The sequence below is a fragment of the Ictalurus furcatus genome, chromosome 14, assembly GCF_023375685.1.
Source record: "Ictalurus furcatus strain D&B chromosome 14, Billie_1.0, whole genome shotgun sequence".
NCBI lineage: Eukaryota > Metazoa > Chordata > Actinopteri > Siluriformes > Ictaluridae > Ictalurus > Ictalurus furcatus.
In genome coordinates, this window is record NC_071268.1 from 26240458 (window position 1) to 26267434 (window position 26977).

General features: G+C 40.7%; 1 protein-coding gene across 3 annotated transcripts in view; it reads right to left on the reverse strand.

Moving 5' to 3' along the window:
* Positions 1-1265: 1265 nt before the first annotated feature.
* Positions 1266-26977, reverse strand: part of n4bp3 (NEDD4 binding protein 3) — a 36171-nt gene continuing 10459 nt past the window's right edge. For 2 of the 3 annotated variants that reach the window (XM_053641556.1, XM_053641557.1), the window contains exons 2-6: positions 5313-5744; positions 3950-4471; positions 2656-2919; positions 2266-2463; positions 1266-2156 (exon numbers count right to left, since the gene is read on the reverse strand). In XM_053641556.1, coding sequence (XP_053497531.1) covers positions 1800-2156; positions 2266-2463; positions 2656-2919; positions 3950-4471; positions 5313-5711 — 1740 coding nt within the window. In that variant the 5' untranslated portion in view covers positions 5712-5744 and the 3' untranslated portion in view covers positions 1266-1799. Of the gene's footprint in view, positions 2157-2265; positions 2464-2655; positions 2920-3949; positions 4472-5312; positions 5745-21027; positions 22278-26977 lie in introns of those variants that run through there. The other variant, XM_053641555.1, reaches the window with a different exon arrangement.

A 26977-nucleotide genomic window follows, 5' to 3' on the forward strand; every position in this document is an offset into this window, starting at 1 on the left:
TTTCCCCCCCCTTCCTGAACTATGACTCGCCCTTTATTAGAAACGGACGTTATGTGGCGTATTTTCCAGACTATAAGTCACTGCTGTGCACAGACGCAACCTCCTAAATGCTGTCTGCTTAGCGGGATCGATATTCATCTCACCGAGTTCTGCACTGTAGGAATGTACCAGGCGTTCTTCTAATAAATGTTCTGGAATGATTGAGGAAGGTTTCTGTATCTTTAAAGAAGGTTCCAGAATGTTTGGAAGGTTGTTGAATCTTTGTGGAAGGTTCTGAAATCTTTTGAAGAGAGTTGCTTTATCTTTGTAGAGGGTTCCAGAATGTTTGGAAGAAGGTTGTTGGATCTTTGTGGAAGGTTCCAGAATGTTTTGAAGAAGGTTCCAGATTGTTTTGAAGAAGGTTGTTGAATCTTTGTGGAAGGTTCCAGAATGTTTTGAAGAAGGTTGTTGAATCTTTGTGGAAGGTTCCAGAATGTTTTGAAGAAGGTTCCAGAATGTTTGGAAGAAGGTTCCAGAATGTTTGGAAGAAGGTTGTTGAATCTTTGTGGAAGGTTCCAGAATGTTTGGAAGAAGGTTGTTGAATCTTTGTGGAAGGTTCCAGAATGTTTTGAAGAAGGTTGTTGAATCTTTGTGGAAGGTTCCAGAATGTTTTGAAGAAGGTTCCAGAATGTTTTGAAGAAGGTTCCAGAATGTTTGGAAGAAGGTTGTTGAATCTTTGTGGAAGGTTCCAGAATGTTTGGAAGAAGGTTGTTGAATCTTTGTGGAAGGTTCCAGAATGTTTTGAAGAAGGTTGTTGAATCTTTGTGGAAGGTTCCAGAATGTTTTGAAGAAGGTTCCAGAATGTTTGGAAGAAGGTTGTTGAATCTTTGTGAAAGGTTCCAGAATGTTTTGAAGAAGGTTCCAGAATGTTTTGAAGAAGGTTCCAGAATGTTTGGAAGAAGGTTGTTGGATCTTTGTGGAAGGTTCCAGAATGTTTTGAAGAAGGTTCCAGAATGTTTTGAAGAAGGTTCCAGAATGTTTGGAAGAAGGTTGTTGGATCTTTGTGGAAGGTTCCAGAATGTTTGGAAGAAGGTTGTTGGATCTTTGTGGAAGGTTCCAGAATGTTTGGAAGAAGGTTGTTGGATCTTTGTGGAAGGTTCCAGAATGTTTTGAAGAAGGTTGTTGGATCTTTGTGGAAGGTTCCAGAATGTTTTGAAGAAGGTTGTTGAATCTTTGTGGAAGGTTCTGAAATCTTTAGAAGAGTGAATGAGAGAATGGCTAAAGATAGTAATAGAGAGAGTGATGCTTAGTCATGATGGTGTTTTTATTGTGTGTCAGCTGACGTAATAATCCGGGATATTGGAGATAATTTGGGGGAAGTTACACTACACTTATTTTATTCCAGCTGATCTGTCAAGTCGAATCACTTTCAAATCACAACATGTACATCATCAAACCTGCTCTGGCAAAAACGAACCCCGCTCGCGTAGTTCTTTATAGTCTGGAAAATACGGTAAAAACACGTATCTGATAAAACACTGCGTAAATGGAATACAAGCTTTAAGTCTTATGTGAGGACGTTAAAACAAAATCCCCAAAACATCTGGAACACGCGACATTGTGGAAACATCCTTCGTATTTTGTTTCACAAATCCTAAAATGAATTCATTTACGTTCATACATATATAACATTTTAAGAAAAATCAAGAAAAGCATTGCTTTATCGTGTCACTCATTTAGTGTCTTTTGGTTTTGTACATTTATTCTGATATTCACATATACACATATAATATAGACACACATACTGCATGTATACACATTCAGATTTCAGAAGACTCGATCCTTTCAATCCAGGGAAGACCTGAGGGCTCTGCTGGAGCCCCGCCCACCACAGCTCCAGCTCTGCCTCCTCTGAGCTTCTGCAGTTCTCTCTCCAGGCTCTCGTTTTTGTGAAACATCTCCAGGTAGCTGGCCTGCAGCTCTCTCTGATAGCGAAGGACCTTCTCCTTCTCCAGCTGCCACGTGCTGCGTTCGGTGTCGAAGGCCGAGGCTTGAGCTTCGCTCTGACGTCGCTCCAGCAGCAGCTCGGCACGGAGACGCTCCTCTGTGGAGCTGTTCGTCCCGCCGTCCTCGCCCGGAGTCGCCTGGTGGGAGGACAGGTTCTGCACCGACTTCCCCTGCAAGAAAAACGCGAGAAGTTTTCAGAGAGGAACGACAGCAATACGTGTACAGTGTACGGTCATGGTCAGTGCACTGAGAGTCGGCATCATCCTCAAGCACTCTTACCAGGGCACACTTGCGGCGTGCGGCCTGCAGTGCCAGTTGCAGCATGTCCAGCTGACCATCTTTGGTGCACAGCTCCTGGCGCGTCTCGCGCAGCTGCGTCTTCAGCAGGAAGATCTCGCTGAGCTTCTGAGTCACTTCGGCCTGGGAGTCTTTGAGCTGCTGTTTCAGCAGGGAGATCTCACCTGCCTTCTGACACACCTATACACACACGTTCATCGTGTAAATGTTTTGCGTCATCCATCCAGCCAGACAATGTCCCAGACAACCGGACTTTAAGAAAGCCGTGAAGATTAACTGGGAGTGAGAATGAACGAAAACGCCCCTGCTTGGCCGAAATTCTTGCAAGTATAAAAAACATAGAACTAATAGTTTGTATTTGGGAGCACGTACCTCCCATTGGGACTCCTCAAGCTGTGGTTGGAGCTCGTGGCTCCGCCCAGCTCCACCCTGTTTCTGCAGGCTCTGGTATTTGCGACGCAACGTGTTCAGTTCGTCTTGTACTCGGCTGCGCTCGTGCTGAGCCTTGTAGAGCTGCAGCTGCAGGGCACGCTGGGAGCGCTGAGAATGCTGGGATACCTGGCGCAGCTTAGTGGTGTAGAGCTGCTTCAGCTCGGACACCTCCTTCTCCCAAAGCCGCTGCTTCCCTTCAAACACCTACACACACACACACACACACACACACACACACACACACACACACACACAGGGGATGGACAAAATAGCACGAAACCCAGTGGTGTTTACTCTCTTTGTTTTATATTAACAGAAACGCTGAACTTTGTGTTTTACATGGATTGGTGTTCAGTTGCAGAGCTCCTGTGTACACCAGTATGAGTTACCATTTAAAAAAAAAAAAAATACACCACAACAGCAGTCGTTCTCTCCCCAGTTAAACAGGAGATGAGCCAATCCACATATTAACCAGGAATGATCTGAGCAGGTGTTTTGAACTCTTAAGTATTAACCGACACTGCCTAAAAGCCCCGCCCCCTTCCCCTTAATCTTAATCTCACATGCTCTTGGGATTCATTAGGTTGCTCACTTTGGCACAGGAAACGGATGTTTTCGAGTTCATTTAGTTCATGTGACAAAATCTGTCAATGCATGTTTGACTTTGGGAACGTTTAGACTAGGATATATTTAATATCGGTTATCTATATTGATCAGGAACGCCAGTATAATGTTTCGACCAAAGATTGTGAAAAGAGCACCTTTTGGTTTCTGAATGAAAGAAGAATAAACGGACAAAAATGAAATATTCCTACAGCAAAGTCTCAAAAATCAAACTCTTTATAAATAATGTTAAAGATGATGATGATGATAACGGTCAGTGCTCGGACTCGATCAAACACTGATTCATTCAAAGAATCAGCTATAAGTCCACCATCCGGCTGAGTTTTCTCAACCGCCACCGCCTGCAAGCAGTTCCTGACTGCTTATTATATTATTATTATTAATCCCTCCCATAGTTTCCTTAAACCTCAAATGGTAGAAATGCTCAATGCTATCAGCTCCGGATGATTAAATCATTTATCGCAGTATTTCTCTTAATGGTTAAAATGTTACAGGCTTGTAAAACCCTGAATAGTTCGGTATTAAGATGTCATTTCTGTTGAAGAAATTTCACTAGTGTTTTGGCTTGGGCTGCGTGTGCAATAATCACCCCCCTGTACTTAGTGCTAACCTGTGCAATGGCATCCTCGCTTTCATCCAGGTTCCTCCTCATCTGCCACAGTTCGTGCTCTTTCTCCTGTAGTCGCTCCTCCAGGTCCTTCACCACGTCCTCCAAAGATTGTGAGAGCTCATAGGACTCGGGGGCCATACTAAGAGCACTGATGCCTACCGTGCCTGCGGAGGTCCGCTCGAGGGAGCCGATGTGCTCGATATGACCCGTCGAGGCACTGATCTGCCCGAGCTGGGGGCGGAACGGAGGGCGGTACGGTGGCAGGCTGCTCATAGAGTTGTGGCCGGAGTCTGAGGCCGTCTCCTCTTCATGGGGTACCGCCAGGACACCCTTGTTGGCGCTGGTACCCACTCGTGAAGGAGACGAGGACGAGGAAGACGTGGATAGAGATTTGGACGTCATCTTGGAGTAGAGCGAGTGCTTGCCATTCATCAATTCCTCGGATTTGGATGGGTAAAGGTTCTGCATGGAGCTAAAGCTCTTTGGCGTCACCGGCTTAAAGGCAGACGACCTCAAACGAGGCTTGGGAGGAAAAAAATCTCCATTAGTGTCTTCTGTATTTGAGAACATGCCATTCTTAACAGCGATTACATCAAGAGATCACGTCCTGAAACCATACCAGATGACGTGAATAAACGTACATCTCTACTTCGTCACGTTTTTAAAAAAAAATCTTTTTATTGAGTATTTCACAGGATAAATCTGCTCCAGTGTTCGATTTCACAGCGAAATGTATTCAAACGCACGCCAGATAGGCTGCCCAGACCTGGAGAGTTTACATGATTTACTACAGGATGGTGTTGCCGCTCAGCTATAAATGGAAATCCCTTCAGAACGATTTCCTTGCTTTAATGCAGGCAGATTGGACATTTCATTTACAACCTCTCTCGAGGTAGTATACGCAAAGTATCGGTCTCCGCCTGCCGTTCTGTCATCTCTTCACTTAAAGAAGGATTCTTTACTGACTAAGCAGGGGCATGAAATCGGGAATGTACGTGACCGGAAAGACAAGTTTGGCGCGTAATCGTAAAGCTGTATGCCTTTATTACATTCCATTCATTTCTAAAGTCATAAAAGCATTACGTTACCATTAAATGGCAGCGCTAGCATCGTATGAACACTCTCTACCGTTTAAGAAGACAAGAGCAAACATAAAAGCCATTAACGGATAGTTGAGTTAACAAGGAATTGTCGAATCAGACTAACCAAAATCTTCAGAAGTATCTCAATTGTGCCTTAGATGTTAGATGCAACAGGTTAAATCGTGACTTTGGCCTTTGTCGCTTTGCACATCTTGCGAATGTAAATATAACAACAGCATGCTACTTATTTTTCATCCCTTTTCCATTCATCCCTTTCATACCTTGTCAAACTTGCCGCCTATCGGGAGAGAGTTCTTGCCCAAGTCCACCTCTTTGCCGTCTTTATGATAAACCTTGGTGTAGAGGTTCTCCTCCTCTCTGGAATGCTCCCTCTTGTTGGATGAGCTGCCGAAGACGATGTGTTTGCCTGCTTTCGGCTCCTTCTTCGTGATGTTCAGGTAGTTCAGCAGCTCTCTCTGGCTGAAGCCCTTCTTGCTCTGCTGCTGTGGGACCTGAGGAACGGCTTTGTTGACTTTGGTGGGCGACACGTCGTGCTTCTCGATCAGACTGCCCACACTACCCATAACGCAGTCAGCAGATGCCAGAGAGGATGCTGGATAAATGGCACTGATGCTCTTGCTGGGATCTTGGGTCAAAGGCAGGGCCTGGACTGTTGCCATTGGTTATATGATTAGCTGGCTCCAATGGGAAGTCTGAAATGAAAAGGTAAAGGGAGATGAGGAATTGATGAAGAACTGATTGGAGGTGTGACAATGTTTTATAGCACATATCCAGTCCTGACAAGAATATGTGGACGCTTCACTTTCCCTACAATGTCATTCGGGATGTAGATTGGGACAAGCCCATACCCAGTGCCTACGAACAGCAGATCATGCACCTAAAATCGGCATTTGGAAGGTTAATGACCTCAATCTTTTGCATCAAAGGCACCACCCTCTTCACTTCCTCCAGTGTCTGTATACTCGTCCCCAGAGGTCCATTTCAAACTAAGCGCCTTAGGATCCAAAGATTTGGATTGATGGACATCTCTTTGATGGACAGCTCTTTGGATGGACATGTCCGTCCATTCATCCATATTCCGTATCACTTGTCCTACACGGGGTCTCGGGTGGAGCGTGGAGTCTATCCCAGGGGACTCTGGGCACAAGGCGGGGGACACCCTGGCTGGCGCGCCAACCCCTCGCAGGGCACAATCACAGATTTGGATTGACGTAAAGATTTATATCCGGCAATCATAAGTCGAATGTTATCGAAAAAGGACCGTGCCACATCTTTACAGAACACTTAATATTCTGATCAGATCGTACTTTATCCGATAAATTACTGTAAAGCGTCCTCGTGTGCGGATAAGGTGCTACACAAGTAAAAGTAATTATTAGGTAATCGAGAACCTGGGCAGCAGTATGTGGGTGGATTTGAGCTAGCACAGCTGTGTAGGCAGCAAAGACCTCTGAAATCAAAAGCTGCAGCGGCACCCACATAACGAGAAAAACAAAACCGCAAGGCCACGTGCACTTGTACATGCTGCTGCTTGCACTCAGAAGGCCTCGATTACTTGCAACTATACATCAAAAACCCACCCGGAGTGCTTTCCCAGACAGCAGAGATGCCCTCATCGGCACAGCGTTAAAATGTTTGAGCTCGAGAGCAAACACATCTCCCACACATTCATGATGAGAGAGACTTTATGGCTGGGAGCTATCTAAGCCCACCCACTGTCTTACCTCTTGTCCCTTTTTATTTTATTTTTTTTTATGCAGTTATTCATTGAAATTACTGCCATGGAGAGGATGGCGTTTTCATCCTATACTTTACTTTCTGCTTCTGACTGTGTGGTCTGCATGAACGTTATCATCATCATCATCATCACCGTTATCCTCATCCTCACATAACAAACCTCCATCGTCTATCATTTAAGACTCTGTTTTGAGTTCGAAATGGTTAAACGAAATAAAATACTTCTCTGGTAGCAAGAAGGTAGATTTCGAACACTGTTCGTGGTCAGGAACACTGTGAAAGTGATTCATTTCATTTTAATTTTAGCGTTTGTGATGTATAGTAACAGGAGACACAGCGGTGAAGGAAAGTGGGCGGGGCAAGTGATGTGAAATTTAAACGGAGAAGAGATTCAATATGGAAAAAAAAAAAAAAACCCCAAGAAAATTGTCCAAATGCGAATTTTTATTTTGTCGGTTGTACCACAGCGCTGTTGAATTCTTGAATCTGATTGGTTAGAAGGATGTTGGTTAATTTGCTGTACCGGCAGCTCGTTAACTCGTTCACGCCACGTAATCTAAATCTAATAATAAAAGTCTTGGTTAACTAACGACGCATGACATGACCGAACGTATCGTCCTCGATTTGTTGAAGCTTTTTGTAAGGAGAAGTTTATTCGACGTGTACGGAAGAAGCGTTCCAAAACGTTAAATGTAAATATAAATGGAGTTCAATTACGACGTGTTGTTCGTTATTAAATTAAAAACGGTCTTCTCGGACAAACCGTCGTGGCGCAAGAAGAATAGATCGCTCAGGGAAGTGCTGTTATTGGGAAATAATAAACGTGGAGGAACAGGAACTCCGCTTTGCGTCAGCCTGCATCACCACCCTGTTGTGGATTATTTTATTTTCCTGTAAACAGCACAACCCTAAGTGGTTTTTTTTTTTTCCCCTTACTTATGTAATAAGCTAAACACCTACACAAACCCAGAACCTGGAAAAAAAACAAACAAACACCACCACGAATGCGTCAGAGTATCAAGCCGTATGTGATGGTGCGCGAGTGGTGCTCGCTAACGCTCGGCTGCAGTCGGAGTTTCTCTTTCAGTCACAGTGGGGAAACTACACCTAACTAGAACCTCTGACGAGGACGTCCCAGGTATCCCCACAGAGCCGTATTAACCACCGAGTTAGATCCCTCCACCCCCTTTCTACCCCTCTCTCACGGTCTCTCCCACACCACCTCATCGTTCCTGAGATCCTCATTAAGGCTGTGTATTGACTTCATTTTGATCCCGCGCTTCTCCTCTGCTCTATAAATATAGTCTGTTGCCTCTGCAAGGCTATAAAAGCAAAAATACCCACAATGCACGCAAGTGTTTCTCTCAGTAGAAAGACGCGCGCGCACACATGCACACACACTTGAACATTTTTTATTCCTGACATTTTTATTTCTACCCTCAAAGAACTTATCACAAATCTCAAATCTCTCTTCTCTCATCCAGCCAATGACTCCAATACATCCAATCATTTCAGTTTTAGCGTCCAATCATTTCAGCCAAGCATCCAATCGTTACACTTTTAGCGTCCAATCATTTCAGCCAAGCATTCAATCATTTCACTTTTAGCATCCAATCATTTCACTTTTAGCGTCCAATCATTACACTTTTAGCGTCCAATCATTACACTTTTAGCGTCCAATCATTTCACTTTTAGCATCCAATCATTTCACTTTTAGCGTCCAATCATTACTCTTTTAGCGTCCAATCATTTCAGCCAAGCGCCCAATCATTACACTTTTAGCATTCAATCATTTCACTTTTAGCGTCCAATCATTTCAGCCAAGCGCCCAATCATTACACTTTTAGCGTCCAATCATTACACTTTTAGCGTCCAATCATTTCAGCCAAGCGCCCAATCATTACACTTTTAGCGTCCAATCATTACACTTTTAGCGTCCAATCATTACACTTTTAGCGTCCAATCATTACACTTTTAGCGTCCAATCATTTCACTTTTAGCGTCCAATCATTACACTTTTAGCGTCCAATCATTTCACTTTTAGCATTCAATCATTACACTTTTAGCGTCCAATCATTTCACTTTTAGCGCCCAATCATTACACTTTTAGCGTCCAATCATTTCAGCCGAGCGTCCAATCATTTCACTTTTAGCGTCCAAGCATTTCACTTTTAGCATCCAATCATTACACTTTCGTATCCAATCAAGTTCATCAATCTGAAAAACCCCCCAAATGATCAAGAATCGTGCCAATTCATCATTTGCTCTCTGACCTTCTCATGATACATAGTGCAGTTAGCCCTGTGTGTATCTGAAGATAAATAAACCACCGGACTGCAGTGCTGAAGTTGAGGATGAGCATCCCTGGCCCTACTTCAGTCAAATGTTTCAGTACACCATGAGTGAACAAGAACTCATAAAAGGTCAAATTTAAAATAAAAAGCACATTCACTCATTTTCTAACATGCCGTTCCACCACCGACCTCGCCCTCAACAACGAGACGACCGCAGAGCACATGGTGGACTTCCAGAAATCTAAAAGCAGCAGACACTCTCCCATCTACATCAGTGAGACTGAATTAGAGCGTATCTCCAGCTTCACGTTCCTGGGTGTTCACATCTCCTAGCACCGTAATACTTCAACTCGGAGTTAGGAAAGCGCAACAGCGTCTTTACTTCCTGAAGAGTCTGAAGGAAGTTCATCTGTCTCCGCAGATCTTAACAAGCTGCTATCGCTGCACCATTGAAAGCATCCTGAGCATCTGCGTCACAGTGTGGTACAGTATGGCAGCTCCATGGAGTCCAGGAAAAAAACAGAAGAAAAAAGCCTTGCAACGGGTGTTGGAAACCACCCAACACATCACTCGTGCCCAACCCCCAGCCACTGACCATCTTCACCACAGGAGATATCTGCTAACACATTTAGGCTGTTTTCTTTGCTAATGCTAGCATCGATTCCAGTTGCTAACATGAACATGCGAGACAGGAAGTCAAAAATGGTACATACTGGTTATTTACAAGATCTTTTACGTCTAATTAATGCATCATCAAACTACATAATGTGAGTCATGTATATAAGCAGCAAAATGAAAGAGAAAACAGTGTAGTTGTTACACACACACACACACACACACACACACACACACTTAAAAAAAAAAAACCAAACCTTTCACCCGAGTACGTTTTTGACCCATTTCCTATACTTTCCTCTAAATATAATTTCTCAATCCTTGTTCCACCCCTGCAAATGTGTTCATAAATAATATAATGACCCGGTCTGAGCAATTTCTTGAGTCTAAGTAGCTGATTCTGCAGAACATGACTTGAATCTGTTCCAGCCCTAAAAAAATATTTCACAGAGCCGGGTGGCATCTCCTCCATTTAAAACAAGTGCTTACTGCCGGAGCCGGCCAATTAGGCTTCATCTTCATCAACCGAGCAGCTTTTACTAACAACGTAAGTTAGTAAGAGAAAAGCAATGAACGCTTTCCATCTGGGTTTGGGCCATCCATGTTGATGTTAAAGCAGCCACAGGTCTGAATGAACGAGTCTCTGATTGAATCCGAATGACTTCATTCAGGAAAAGCGTCCTGTTTAACTTGACATAATGATCCTAAAGCATTCTGTTTGTCCACTGACCGCACTAATGTTGGCTCAAATGGTCTGAAACGCGGTTTGGGCTGGGAAATCCAAAGAAATTGGACCATTCAGATATCCACCACTGATAATATGTAATCTTACTAAATAAATAAATAAATGAAATGATTCATCAGTGAAACGGGTCATTTTCAGAACAGATTGGTGGTGGAGAGACAGGTTGAACTTCCAAGGTATCTAAGCTGTTACTGTGTCGACACGGCGAACATCCAGACCGGTGGGTTGTAGGCTCAAGTCCAATTCATGGGTTTACGGTCACTTTGCATTTAATTTAACGTCTAGCATCCAACAAAGACTTTTTTACAGCAGACATCACTGTGCCGTACATGAGGAAGGCAGTAAAGGTGAATGAGACGACAGATCAGAATTTCATCTGTCATTTCCTCATATTTACACCTAGATGTGTTAAACAACTTCCAACACGGCACATTTTGTTTGAACCCACCCATTTTATCAAGTGACCAAAATACCGGAAGATGTTTCTCGCTGCCCAGGTGTATACTGTTAGATCAGTGCTGTTCGTTGTTTGAACAAACAATCAAACATCTTCTCTTGGGTTGAGCCCTGGGTTTCGCCTGTGAAGACTGCGTTTGTTGTTAAAAAGGATAAACCAACATGAAGACCGGAGAGCTGTCTCTGGAGAAAAGCGAGACGTTTTCAAGCTGATAAAAGAGGGAAAATCTATCCAGGTCATTGGACGAGCGTTGGGCATAACCAATACAACAATTTGGAATGTTCTGAAAACGAAAGAATCCACCGGTGTACTGAGCAGCAGACATGGAACGGGTCGGTCAAGGAAAACGACAACAGCTGATGACGGAAACATTGTGAGAGCTGTGAAGAAACCCCCAAAAACAACAGTCAGTGACATCACCAACAAGCTTCACAGGGCAGGGTGAAGGTATCACAAGACTTTGAGCGCGGAAATATAGAGGCCGTACCACAAGATGCAAACCACTCATCTGCAGTAAGAATCAGAAAGTTAGATTGGAATTTGCAACGAAATACAGAGACGAGTCACAAAACATCTGGAACCAAGATTAACATCTACCGAAGTGACGGAAAGGCCAGAGTGTGGAGAAAGAAATGATCTGCTCACTATCTGTGAAACATGGTGGAGGTAGTGTCATGGCTGCTTCTGGAACATTCTCACTAATCTATATCGATGACATAACTCATGAGGGTAGCATCAGAATGAATTCAGAAGCTGACAGGAAAACGTTGTCTAGAGAAACGCATCCGAATTAGAAACCAACAATTTGGTGAGTCGCAGACTTGATGCAGTAAATGCGAGAAAGAGATATGCCACCAGATATTAAGTATTTACTTTCATTTACGTCAAGACTTCTCTGTTCCGATACTTTTGCTCACCTAAAATTGGGTGGTCTGATACAAAAAGGATGTTGTTTAACACACCTAGATGTAAATACCAGGAAATAAAAGCTTTAGATCTCAAACCCAGACGTCTTTTTGAATTGGCCTTGCTGTTCGAGTACTTTCAGGCGGGCCTGTAGGTAACACCCTTTAGTTAATGTCAGATAGGTACCGTTCTTTAGCTGAAGACTGAACTCCACCATTTGCTTAATGCAGCCTTGCGCAATACACCAGAGTCCCACAGCCAATATCATCACAATAACAAGTGAGAACCAGTGCATTGTGCAACCGTGCTGGCATCATTTCAATTCAGATAAGGAAATATCGATTCTTCTGAATTTTCATATCCTGGGCCAGTGCAGTGACTGTGTGCTGTATGAGAGCTGAAGCTCTCATAACCAACAGCTCACGAGAAAGTACATTAGCGAGGAGAGATCAAAAAGACGCCTCGTGATTTTATTCACGAGAGAACTCCGAGCCCTCGCTGTGTGTGAAACTGTGCACTTGTGCAATGCAGTGGTTATGGACGTGTCCTGAATTGAGCCTGGATAGCGAGTCAGGCCTGTACTTGTCTCTAGTGTGCATGAAGTGTCGACATGTAGAGCGGAACGGCTGCACGGGGACGCTGTTAGAAGTAGAGCACGTCCGGTTGAAGAGATACAGTGAGGAGACGGCGTCAGTACTGATATGAAGTGACTCGGGTTCGGCTCGATGTGCGGCGTGTGAGAGCGATGGCGAGTAAGCAGTGTGTGATGGAGTGATAGTACACTTTTACAGGGCAGACTGTCATCTTAATACTTCCTGCACTGGCACGTGAGGACACGCGCGTACACTAATAACACAATCTTTATGGACGTCACCAAGATGGACGGGATTAAAGCTGAAAGAAACACTAGTCTCCTGGGCTCCCACACAATAACTGTTTAATTCAGTTATTAAATGATTCAGTTTATATCTTTTTCCAAATGTGCAAACGTAACCAGTGGGGATGAATTCTCGAAAAATGTATCACTTATTTTTTCGTGCTAGGACTTCTGATTGAGATCAATTCTTTAAAGAGCACCTATTATGGTTTTTCAGATATTTCCTTTCATGTAGTGTGTTCTATACGTAGCTGTTTGTGAATGTAAAACGTCTGCAAAGTTTCAAAAATCAAAGCGCACGACAAACGGAGTTATCGACTCCCAAAAGAAGGAATCGATTCTGAACAGCTGAATCGAGTCGTTAGTGATTCCAGATTCTACTTCCTGGACTAACCTACGTAGGTTTGTAACAAAAAGCCCCGCCTCTGGTCTTCATCGGCTGCTCGCTGACAGCGGTAGACCAATCACGACAGACTGGGACGTCGGACCAATCAGAGCAGAGTATGCTCTCTGAAAGGAGGGGTTTAGAACGACTCCTTTAGAACGGGTCATTTAACGAGTCGTTTGTGACACTGGGGAGGAAAGGTAACGCTGCAGTTTAAATTACGAGCACGTTAAAGTGTTTTTTGATCTCGGATGCACGTAAATCTATCGTATGAGACCTTTAGAACAAAATTAGGCACGTTTCAAAACCATAATAGGTGCGCTTTAACAAAGCTTTAGTAAATTACGTCAGGAGCATTTTTTGAACGTTCAAATCAAAGAAGATGAATGATGTTCGATGTCGTCTTTCATCTCGATTCTGCGCGCTGAAACATTTCGGCTGCGATAAATGTAAAACGCGTTCCAGGTGGAGGAATCGGGACGAGGCCGGTTTAAAATTCACGTGGACTGAAACTCCTGGCTGGCTGGAAAGTGTAAAGAATGTCTGAGACGGAGACAGCGCAAAGCCTGGAGCTAACAGATCTGAGGGAGGAGGACAGAGAAGCCTTTTAAAGAGCGGCCACAAATCTTTCATGACTTCAGAAATGCTGCATCTAGTTGTAAATACTGTGCGGTCTAAAGAGCCGACAACGGCTGCGGTTTGATTTTACAACCCAGACAGCCTCCATCCCCCCCCCCCATCACCCATTATGTACCTGCTTTGAGGAATAGCTTTAATTAGAGACTTGGCTACTAAACAAGCTGACGGTGGCCATACTGGATACAAACGCGTCATGACGTCTGACCAAAGATGTTTTTTTTATTCATCCAGGCCTAAATATGCTGCCATTATACAGTTTTACACTCTTGAATCTGATTGGTCAGAAGGTCTTGATGGATTTTGAGTCATATATAAGGAGCCTCTAGTGTTGATGCTTTGTACAGATCAGCGTTAAGTATTTTACAACATCCCCCTTCATGGGGTTATCGTGACTGTGGAGGTGCACATTATGTACTTAGAAAGAAATCTGAGTACAGATTAACTCGTGTCGAATTTTCGTTAGTTAAAGATCAACTTCTGGACTTTTTCTGATCAGCTGATCAAACTCGGTCTTGCACCCAGCTCCTTTAAGAGCTCCGAGCTGCACTTGTAGGTCACTTTAGGGAAACGAATTCTTCAGCTCAGTCGGCCTTTATTTAAAAAAACAACACAAAAAACAAACATGAAAAGAAGAATCCAGGCATCTCTGGCCGAATGTATGAGAGGCGTCTGAAGTTTAGTGGCGCATGAAGACAGTCAAATTCCATACCTGCTTCCAAAGAACGAGTTAAAACCTGCCGCCCGGAGTTGCTTCACAGTCTACTGGTGTCGTGTTCTTCTAAAAATATCACCATGTTCACTTCCTGGTGTGGTTTTACATGATAATGTTTCCTTTCTGAAATAAATGACTTCCCTGGAAATCTAGCCTCAAGCTTAGTGAAACCTTCACTGACTGGTAGGTCTATTGAAAAAAAAAATGCCACAGAAGAAATGATGCACGCCCTTAGACAATAGAGCTCGCAGGTCTTTACACGGTTCCCTAAGAAAACAACACTTCAAGTCACTGCTTCATTGTTGCAAACGGTGCTTGTCAATCAGCCGACAGCTCCGCCCAGGCCGATTTGTTGGACCCGAGGCCACTGGGATTGATCGGCTGTAGTGCGTTTGACGTGGCAAACGACGTGGAGTGGGGAGCCGACGCTGCAAAGAAAAGGCTTTCCAGAGCCAGTGAGACATCAGAGGATTGATTGATGTCACGGGGAAACTGAAAACATGCTGAAGATATGGATCCTAGAATGGATCAACTCTCCAGGACAGAACAAACGCATGAGCCATGCGCCAGTGGGTCGTCCCTTCTGGGCTGTTAACAGTTTACTGATCGCAGATATGTATATGTACCTCAAAATAAATAAATAAATAAATAAATAAATCAGTTTATAAAGGTCTAGATCACCATCCAGTGGCTTCAGGACAAATGCTAAACTCCAAATTGTAGTAAAAAAAAATTAAATAAAAATTCTAGCTACTTTGAACTTTTTTTTTTTTTTTATCTGAAACGTTAACATTCTACACAGAACCTTACTTATATTTTAACATAATGAAGTTTTATATTTACACAAATTTACTGGAACCTCAGTCTTCACTCATACGATGGTGGTCAGAATGACAGAAACGAAGCTTCCTCGTCCAGGCACGAACAGTCAGCGATGGAGAAATGCTACACTGTCCAGATGAAGATTTGGGATAATCTCCAGATACAATTTCTGGTGTGTTTAGTTAGTGTAATGCTCAGAAAAGTGGAGCAACGGAAAAGCCTTTGCCCTAACTTCGAGAGACTGTGATTCGCGACGACGCTGCAGCCGTCTAGGAACTGACACACGACCGAATTGGGGTAAAAATGAAACAGTATCCCTTCCAGAACAAACAAAAACAACAACAACAACAACAACAACAAATAGTTTTTGTTTTTGTTCCAGGTTTAAAAAAAAAAAAAAAAAATTATTATTAGTTAAAATTTTCGAAATATCCCTTAAATAAAATAAAAGTGACTGGATTGTCCATCCAAACAATGAATCAAAACAAAAACTGTTAACGTTCAGGTAAATAATAAGGTTTAATAGATATTCAAATGCTAGAAAATATAATTTATTAATTAAATGTAGCAAGAAAAGTTATTCAGAAGATAAAAATCTATCTTAAATTTTTTTTTTTTAAACTTTAATTAAAAAAAAAAAAAAGCTAAGGTGTTCATTGCAGTCTGGCACAAAGGTTTTTATTTATTTATTTATTTACTTACTTACTTAGGGATTTTGTGTAGGAAGTTTATAAAGAGAGAAGACGTATTCCAGAGAGTGACCGAAATGATTTATGTTAATTAGAGTAAAGATCTCGGGTGATTTGGAGGCGATCAGATAAGTACATCTTATATTTCCCTAAAAACAGCCTTAGATTGAATGTGCAAAAGTGTGAACACTATGCAGTACCTGAAAGGGTTAAACTTGGGCACGGTGTTGTATCCTCATACTCTGGGGCTTAACGCAGCTTACACGTCTGGTCGAGTTTCATTGTGTTGCTGTCATCCCCCATGTAGTATTAACAAGGTCATGACGGCGATACTCGGCACGAGTGGTTTCGCTGCACCTCCGTCTCTATTCATCTCCCCACAACAACCAGACAACAACGTCCTCTCACCAGAGAGCTGCTTATTCAAGAACACGACAGATGTCAGGCTTTAATCGATGTAGATCTCGAAGATGTTATGACAGACTGTCTGTATGAGTTAGTGTCTTTACACTGAACCTGAACAATCACACGCGCTACACGTGGGCCGGTTTATTTTTCCAGATAATCACACAGGACTGACTAGGTATGTGCTGATATAATCACAATACAATACTGAAAAGAAAAGAAAAAAAAAAAAGCAACAACCCCTCCTAAACCTAGCCTGCTTCTGAACGGAATGCTGGTACTGAGACGGTATTTCTGAAGTGGCCAAGAGAACATCAACATGCCTGCTGATCGTATGAGGGATAACTGCCAAGAAAGAGTGCTGATTATTATAAAGCACGCTCTGCCGTAAAGTCTGTTAGTTCCTGCTATCGGGACACTTCGGCCAAAGTCACTTCTCGCGTAAGCCGGAGGCGATGGTGGCAAGGAAAAACTCCCTGAGATGACATGAGGAAGAAACCTTCGGAGGAACCAGACCCAAAACCGTGACGCCAGATATCGCCATTATAAATCATTTCTCCGGAGAAAGCCTTTATTTGGTCTCACATACTTTACAGTACAGCACAGTCTTTGTTTTCACATGTCCCAGCTTGTTAGGGTCAGAGCGCAGGGTCAGCCACGATAGGGTTAAGGACCTTGCTCAAGGGCTCTACAGTCGCAGTGCTGGGGCTCGAACCCCCCGACCTTCTGATCAGTATCCCAGCGCTATGACAAACGGCTACGGTATAAGTAGAATAAACCACTTTTGTGATGTGCTGTTAATAATCAGGAGAATATTCAACCTCAGGGTGACGATGGCAACGCCGGGTCACGTCGGGCCACGTCACACCGCTGCGTCGTGGATCATTTTCCTCTAACGGCGTGCCCACGGGTGTTTTATTCCTTACTTGTCAAATCCCTACATATACTAATAGGCTTGCGTTATAGGATCGTTGTTAAAACTGCTATTTAATGATTGTTGTCATGGTTACATTCCATCGCAGATTAGTAGTGGTATTATAGGAGTGTTGAGTTGTGTGATTAGATTTCCGATCGGATACACGTACATCTGCGCTGATATAGCAAAACAACATTTTGGATTTGTTCAACATTTACAAAATAAAACTGAATATATATATATAAAAAAAAATAGAAACAAACTGATCTATTTTTTTTTAAATCTAATGTAACACCCAATTAATTTGACATCCGATGATATGATATTAATATACTATATTACGATATAAATCTCTAGGTCTCTCTAAGTCTGAGATCTCCTTATAATACAGCAGCTTTAATAGGAGTGTGTGTGTGTGTGTGTGTGTGTGTGTGTGCGTGTGTGTGTGTACACGTTGATTTAAGCATGACAAGGCCACCCTGAAAGCATTAAACCTTTTAACAGCGAACATGCTCCTGCCAGGACCCTGAGGAACGCTGGTGCTGTTTCAACACATTAAATCCATGAAAATGTCACTAATCACCACCAAGGACACACACACACACACACACACACACACACACACACACACACACACACAGCTATAATTTTGGCAGCTTTCAGTATTATCCAGTGGCTTTCAGATCTGCATGTTAAGGCTTCGTGTGATCATGACATGTTATACATCCACACGTTCATCACAACCGCACATTGATAGATATCATTCAATAAACAATATATTCGTCCAAACCCCCCCCCCTTTACAAATACACACAAATAACACTTTGGTGATGAAATGAAAAGGTCCGTAGTGACCGACCGTGGCTCTGGGGTCAGCCCGGTGTCTCAAACTTCACTGTACAAATGGCATTATTAAATTTCCCCAGCGGTGGTCTAAAAGGTTCCATGATGAAATGCACGGCCACTTTTCTAATTAACTTGCTGAGAAATCTGGACAGGAGCAGTGCTTCATTACTCAAATGCAGACCACAGAGAGCTCTTATCCCTCTACATCATCTCACACTTTAGCAAAGTGAAGCTCTGGCAGCTACACGGCACATCCCTCACTGCGCACATCGAGTCTGATGAAATGGACCGTGTTTTCGAGTAAGTTTTCCAGACACCCGTGTTTACACACTGCATGCCTAGTATATCGTGTTTAAACAGAAAACTGATTTAAGGCATATATGAGAAAAGCACACACACACACACACACACACACGCGCTCAGCGTCTGTTAATGACTATATCATTGCTCTTCAAATATCTCTGCTATTAAGATAACTGAGAAGGCGCGAATAACTGATAACTGACCTGCCAGGAGTAATGATCACGGATCTCAGGCACAGGACTCTAAACTCATAAATCTAAAAGGAAAAAGGGACGGTGTGCAGGTACGACAGAGAGAATGCGAGTCTGGATCTGTGGACGGCTCTTGGAAGTTTAAATGGATAAGGCTTTGAAACTTCATCACACTATCAATCATTCTGGGTTTCATCCGGTCAGACTTTGTCCTGAACAAAGCCTACAAACCACGCGTTCATGCTTCTCAGTAAGGCCTGGGGTGTACTTGTATCCTGCATCTATTCAGCGCATTGATTATGCACGTCCAAAAATAATAATAAGACAGATGTATGTTGTGCAGTATTAATGGAAATAGAATGGACAGTATATTTAGATGCAGACTCGGGTCTCGATATGTTCAGTCAAGCAAACTCCCGACCAATCAGGTCTCGATATGTTCAGACGAGCAAACTCCCAACCAATCAGGTCTCGATATGTTCAGTCAAGCAAACTCCCAACCAATCAGGTCTCGATATGTTCAGTCAAGCAAACTCCCAACCAATCAGCTTGTAATATCTTCAGTCAAGCAAACTCCCAACCAATCAGCTCATAATATCTTCAGTCAAGCAAACTCCCAACCAATCAGGTCTCGTTATGTTCAGTCAAACAAACTCCCAACCAATCAGGTCTCGATATGTTCAGTCAAGCAAACTCCCAACCAATCAGATCTCGATATGTTCAGTCAAACTCCCAACCAATCAGGTCTTGATATGTTCAGTCAAGCAAACTCCCAACCATTCAGCTCGTAATATCTTCAGTCAAGCAAACTCCCAACCAATCAGGTCTCGATATGTTCAGTCAAGCAAACTCCCAACCAATCAGGTCTCAATATGTTCAGTCAAGCAAACTCCCAACCAATCAGGTCTCAATATGTTCAGTTAAACAAACTCCCAACCAATCAGGTCTCGATATGTTCAGTCAAGCAAACTCCCAACCATTCAGCTCGTAATATCTTCAGTCAAGCAAACTCCCAATGCTGGTCTAAGCTCTTTTTCCGAAAGGCACTTTACCTTCCCTGCAGGCTAAAGTCCCAGAGTGGTCTCTCGAAATCTCGTCTAAATACACACAACTCAAGTCCTATGAAAAGATACACGTATTAAAAGTTCAGGTCAGGGGTTGCCATTTCCGATGTAAATTCACGTTTACTAACGAGAGCCAACCACATCACCCTTCATACAAATCTCACAACATCTGATTATCTAGCTTAGCTAATGTTTGTAAGAACTGAAACTCAAAGTCTTACAGAAATAAGTAAATGTCTGTCTCTCTTTCCCACTGGGTCTGGAAAGCAGAGTGGAGAGGTGCATTCTTTATGGGTAGACAGTGAGATAAGTGAGGGGGAAAAAAATGGCATTCCTCACATTACAGCTGAGGTAATCATTAATACGAGCAGTACAGCTGAGATAAGCACCGCAGAGAGGAACTAAAGCAGCCAGATTGGCTCTTACACTCATATAAACTACCTGTTATACTAATGCTAACGCTAATCATTAATATGACTAAACAAATCAAATTTTTACATTTTTAATCATTTTCTGTTAAGGCATTTTTAACCCTAAACGTACGTCCAACATGAGTACAGCTAAAAGGTTTCATTTACCAACAAACATCACTGCGAAAGACAATTCCGTACGATTGCGATTTCGCCAATTCAACTAGTTTTCCACAAAAAAAGGCACAAATTTCACAAAAGTTCACAAAAAAACTTTGAGAAAGGTCACGTTGCCAGATACACACACACTGTGCCTCAGTGACGTTAAGCTTGTTTAACTGTCACATTAACAACACTTGAATTTCAGGGGATTCCTTACAGTACACGTTTGTACACTCGTGCTCGTGACCCCTGACTCACACGCCACATGCGTTCAGATCATTTACGCGAACAAGTAAACAAGCCTCACGCTGTGGTCTGGCATCCGTGTCAGAGACACAGCGTTCGTCAAACTCATTTCAATTGCAAATCAGTTTCCCGAAACAACCTCACGTCCATTCTCTCTGCTTTGGAAGTGAACCTCAAGGGAGTAAATAAATAAGACTTCAGGAGCTCTGTACACTCCAACAAACCAACACATGACTTGTACAGGACTTAAGAGATATGCAGACATTTCCTTACTTAAAGTGTAAAGTATTCACGTTCCTACTTATCCTTAAATAAAGGAGCGAAACAGCTTTAACACAAAACGTGGCATCACAATTAATATTAATTATATCGTGATAATATATATTTTCCTCCTGGATTATTTAATCAGATCATTACGTGCACAATATTTTTTTTTTTAGATACAAAGGTTGTATAAAAAGAGCTTTATACATTAAGTTCCCATTAGCATTAGCTCATATTTGTTGATTGAAAATTTTTTCATTTTAAAGCTGAATATGAGACAGCGTGTTTACCTGAAGCGGATGTGTCGTCTGTCTGACTCCGACCTCCTGCTTCTCTCTCTCTCTCTCTCTCTCGTCTCCTTACACCTGCTCCTCTCCTGCTTCAGCACTGTTTCCGAACACCAGCCTCTAAACGTTCTGCTCTCGCACTGATCTCAGAGAGCTACCGTCGCCCTCGGCTTGGAAAAATTCCCTGAGAAACTTCCCTGTGCCGACAAGTGTCTCGGATTACTCTTATCTAACTTTCTCGGCCCCTTTGTTTAGAAAGCACGCCATTATATACGCCGGTGTGGCAGGACCTGTTCCCCTTGTTCGTGGATGCGGGATTATATGCATTATATATGTGAAACATGGCTTTTGTTTTGCGTATTCAGGCGTTTTTTTCCGGCGCTTTGTAATTCTGCACCTAAAGTGAGCACTATTTCGAGAAAACGGCTTTGTAAACGTATTACGTACTATAATCGTTAGCGCTGTAAAACCTTCCGTGCGAAGATGTCGTTCTGCAACGCCCGTGATCTCATCCTCTCGCACTCAGTCGTGTTTGTTCATCCACAGGATCGAATGACACAATGCTGGTGGAAAGCACTTCATTCTAAACAGCAGTGTAAACAGAAAGGCAGTCCTGTTCTCTCGGGAAGTTTTTCCACTGCACAAAGTACTACAAGGCAGGAAGCCGGAACAGGATGTACCACCTGGATCTAACAGTACCCTAGAAGAAGATCTAGAACTAGAGCTTGTTCCTGATTTCTGGACAGAGCATCACACAATATGTAGTTTTGTGTACACTTTTCTGGCCACAAGCTTCAGAATCTTCAAGGCTGGAATCTGATTGGCTCTCCACATGTCTGTTGATACATACTTATGTGCGCTGGTACAAATGCTGCAACACAATGAGCTTCTTTCAGAACAAGATACACATCACTGGATTGAAACGAGTAGAACTCCATGCCAACGGCGCTGACGGAGATGCATCCGCTTGCCGACAAGTCTAGTCCTTCTTCTTGCTAATTTGAACGCCTCAGCAGGAAGAAAGCTATGGAAGAAAAACTATTTCAGATATTTGACCTTGCTGTGACCCTGATACGTGTTTGGATCGATTCAAAATCATAAAAAGCGTAAAGAGTCCATGACATCCCGTCTTCTGAGAGTTTCGTTTAAACTGGTTAGTGGCAGATAAACATGGCTGGTCATTTGCACTGTCAGTCAAACGGCCTCTTTTGTGAAATTAGTTAGTTCTTCACCATGTTTTTTTTTTTTGTTTTTTTCCCCCCACGTAAAGCCTACATAACATTTCCAACACAGTTACGATGCCATTTTTAACACATCATTTTAAACTGAATTTTCTGGGGACTTGAGACACACGATACGAAACCCTTGATAGGACACGGTTTCGTGTCCTATCAAACCTTTGTGTTGAATCAGGAAAAGTGTTGCGATTCTTCCAGATATAAACGCTCGTCAGTGGAATCAGCGGTTCAGTAAACCGCTCCAGTATCAGAATTGCAATATAGCGGTACTGATTTAAAAAGATATATTGTATTGTGCAGCCCTAGCTAAAAACATAGTCCAGAAACCTTTAAAAAAAAAAAAAGTGATATGATTATGAATATGGAGTGGGAAAAACGCTCTTCGTCTCCTTCTGTCTCTTTGCGAAAGTGAGGCTCGTCGTGCCAAGGAAGGCCATTCACACCTCCTGGAACACCTTCAGTCACCGGCATTATCAGATTGGACTGAATACTCAGAGGGCATTAGCGCTGGCTAAGGCCAAGTCCTGACAAACGTTTTCAGAAGGGACCTGTTAATCCAACCAGGCGTGCAAGTAAGCGCGCAAGGTGACTGCCATGTGTATAGTGTGTTGATTATGCATGCCCCCCCAAAAATAACCACAACACCAGCGTAAAACTGGTGAGAGTGTTGTTATTAAAGTGCTGTTTAAAAGTTGATTTTGCAACTTGACAACCACAAGAATCAACTAAATTCTGCAAATTTGACATTTTTTCCCATTCTTTCCCCCCCCACACACGATGTTGTACAACACGAAACACACTTATCCAGCCTGAAACACATTCCACCTGGACCTCCAGCAGGTAAGGGGAGATGGATCAGGTGCCATCTTCACTGTTTATCCTGTTGTGCGAAATCACAACAGGAAGTGTTCAGAGATGATATTCCAGCACTGGTGACGTATGCATGTTCTGGCTCTGGTCTGCTCCCAGTGGACATCACGAGTAGTTCTCCAGGTGTAAAAAAGGTACGCAGGTGAGTATGTGAACGCTGACGCTTAACTAGCTTCCGCATCTGCACGCATCAAGTACAACCCTGTCCGAAGATTCAAACAGGAAAATATAACAAAGTGTCGATACGTCATTCCTCCACTATTGTTCATTTTCCTCATGTTAAAACAAGCGGACTTATTATACAGTTAAACCTGACCTTCGACTTTCCTACTTGTTTCATATTTATTTCCTTTAGATATTACACACAGTGAAAACTAATCGATTTCTTCTACCTGTTGCCAACAAACTGTTTACGTTAGCTCAATTTCACACCAATTCAATCCCTTTAATGACTCTTCTCCATTGCACCATAAGTTTTCAACCAGCTGAATAATCAGAATATGGAGAAACCTAAGGGAGTGGATGAAGAGGAACAACGAAAGGGGGAAAAAGAAAGAAAGACTGCATGTATGTGGTGGGCCAGATGAGTCTGAACCTGCCCCATCTTACGTTCCTGACCAAAGAAAAGATGTAACACCCCGAGCCAGACTCGTGTCCTCAATGTAAGAGACGTCCTGACACTTAGAAATGCAATACTCTTGAGGAAACTCCTGGAAAAACACCAAGAGTTCCTCAGAAATAACGTAGACCTGGAGCACTGAAATAAAAGAACTCGGCGATAAGAAGCGGCTAGTCCAATCTTGCGGTCGTGACAGTGATTTGTGATACAAAGTAAAGCCAAGTATGAGGAAATGGGAAATTAATTTTATTATTGGCTTCAGTTCAAGTTCAAATCATCTGCTGTGAACAAAAGAAGTTCTACAAATTTGTCTATGTCAAAATCAAAATAAACCCTAGCTAAAATTCATGATAAAAAAAATATTTCCTGAGCACATTATATAATCCGTAGAACTTAGGTAACCTAGGTAATTTCTCTCAAAGAAATAAACGTAGATCTGAGTATTTAGTATACTCAGAAATCCGTTTCATAAATGAATGCTCACTAGCCCATCTAAAAGTAAACTAAAGGTTTAATCGGCATATATTGTACTACACTCCAAGGATACTTAAAAATGATAGTGTATCTAAAGCAAACTAGTATATTTCTCTCCAAGTATACTTAAAGATATTAGTACATTAAAAGTAAACCAGTATATTTCTCTCCGAGGATACTTATAAATACTAGTATATCAAAAGTAAACTAGTATATTTCTCTCCAAGTATACTTATTCTAGTCTATAACAAGTAAACTAGCAGTTTTGTCAAAAATCTTATAAATACTAGTATACAAAAATTAAACTAGTGTACTTTCATCTAAGTATACTTATAAATACAAGTATATCAAAATTAAACTAGTGTACTTTCATCCAAGTATACTTATAAATACTAGTATATAAAAATTAAACTAGTGTACTTTCATCCAAGTATACTTGTAAAAATTAAACTAGTGTACTTTCATCCAAGTATACTTATAAATACTAGTATATAAAAATTAAACTAGTGTACTTTCATCCAAGTATACTTATAAAAATTAAACTAGTGTACTTTCATCCAAGTATACTTATAAAAATTAAACTAGTGTACTTTCATCCAAGTATACTTATACTAGTATATAAAAATTAAACTAGTGTACTTTCATCCAAGTATACTTATAAAAATTAAACTAGTGTACTTTCATCCAAGTATACTTATAAAAATTAAACTAGTGTACTTTCATCCAAGTATACTTATACTAGTATATAAAAATTAAACTAGTGTACTTTCATCCAAGTATACTTATAAAAATTAAACTAGTGTACTTTCATCCAAGTATACTTATAAATACTAGTATATAAAAATTAAACTAGTGTACTTTCATCTAAGTATACTTGTAAAAATTAAACTAGTGTACTTTCATCCAAGTATACTTATAAATACTAGTATATAAAAATTAAACTAGTGTACTTTCATCCAAGTATACTTATAAAAATTAAACTAGTGTACTTTCATCCAAGTATACTTATAAATACAAGTATATCAAAATTAAACTAGTGTACTTTCATCCAAGTATACTTATACTAGTATATAAAAATTAAACTAGTGTACTTTCATCCAAGTATACTTATAAAAATTAAACTAGTGTACTTTCATCCAAGTATACTTATAAATACTAGTATATAAAATTAAACTAGTGTACTTTCATCCAAGTATACTTATAAATACTAGTATATCAAAATTAAACTAGTGTACTTTCATCCAAGTATACTTATACTAGTATATAAAAATTAAACTAGTGTACTTTCATCCAAGTATACTTATAAATACTAGTATATAAAATTAAACTAGTGTACTTTCATCCAAGTATACTTATAAATACTAGTATATAAAATTAAACTAGTGTACTTTCATCCAAGTATACTTATAAATACTAGTATATCAAAATTAAACTAGTGTACTTTCATCCAAGTATACTTATACTAGTATATAAAAATTAAACTAGTGTACTTTCATCCAAGTATACTTATAAAAATTAAACTAGTGTACTTTCATCCAAGTATACTTATAAATACTAGTATATCAAAATTAAACTAGTGTACTTTTATCCAAGTATACTTATAAATACTAGTATATCAAAATTAAACTAGTGTACTTTCATCCAAGTATACTTATAAAAATTAAACTAGTGTACTTTCATCCAAGTATACTTATAAAAATTAAACTAGTGTACTTTCATCCAAGTATACTTATAAATACTAGTATATAAAATTAAACTAGTGTACTTTCATCCAAGTATACTTATAAATACTAGTATATCAAAATTAAACTAGTGTACTTTCATCCAAGTATACTTATACTAGTATATAAAAATTAAACTAGTGTACTTTCATCCAAGTATACTTATAAATACTAGTATATAAAATTAAACTAGTGTACTTTCATCCAAGTATACTTATAAATACTAGTATATAAAATTAAACTAGTGTACTTTCATCCAAGTATACTTATAAATACTAGTATATCAAAATTAAACTAGTGTACTTTCATCCAAGTATACTTATACTAGTATATAAAAATTAAACTAGTGTACTTTCATCCAAGTATACTTATAAAAATTAAACTAGTGTACTTTCATCCAAGTATACTTATAAATACTAGTATATCAAAATTAAACTAGTGTACTTTTATCCAAGTATACTTATAAATACTAGTATATCAAAATTAAACTAGTGTACTTTTATCCAAGTATACTTATAAATACTAGTATATGAAATTAAACTAGTGTACTTTCATCCAAGTATACTTATACTAGTATATCAAAATTAAACTAGTGTACTTTCATCCAAGTATACTTATAAATACTAGTATATAAAAATTAAACTAGTATATTTCTCTCCAAGTATACTTATAAATACTAGTATATCAAAAGTAAACTAGCACAGTTTTGTCCAAAATAATTATAAATGCTAGTATATAAAATAAATTAATATGTTTCTGTAAAATTAAAATAATAGTATTAAAAAAATAAAAAAATCACAAATGCTAGTACTGTATTTCTAAAATAAACTAGTGGACTTCTGTCCACGTATTCATAGAAATGTTAGTATATCAAAAGTAAACTAGTATATTTCTGTCCAAAAATACTTATAAATCTTATAAAGAGTTTATATGTTTTTTAACATACTTCTCTCCAGAAATACTTAGAAATACTAGTATATATACATTTTTAAAAACCTAGTATATTTCTTTCCAAGTATACCTAGAAATGC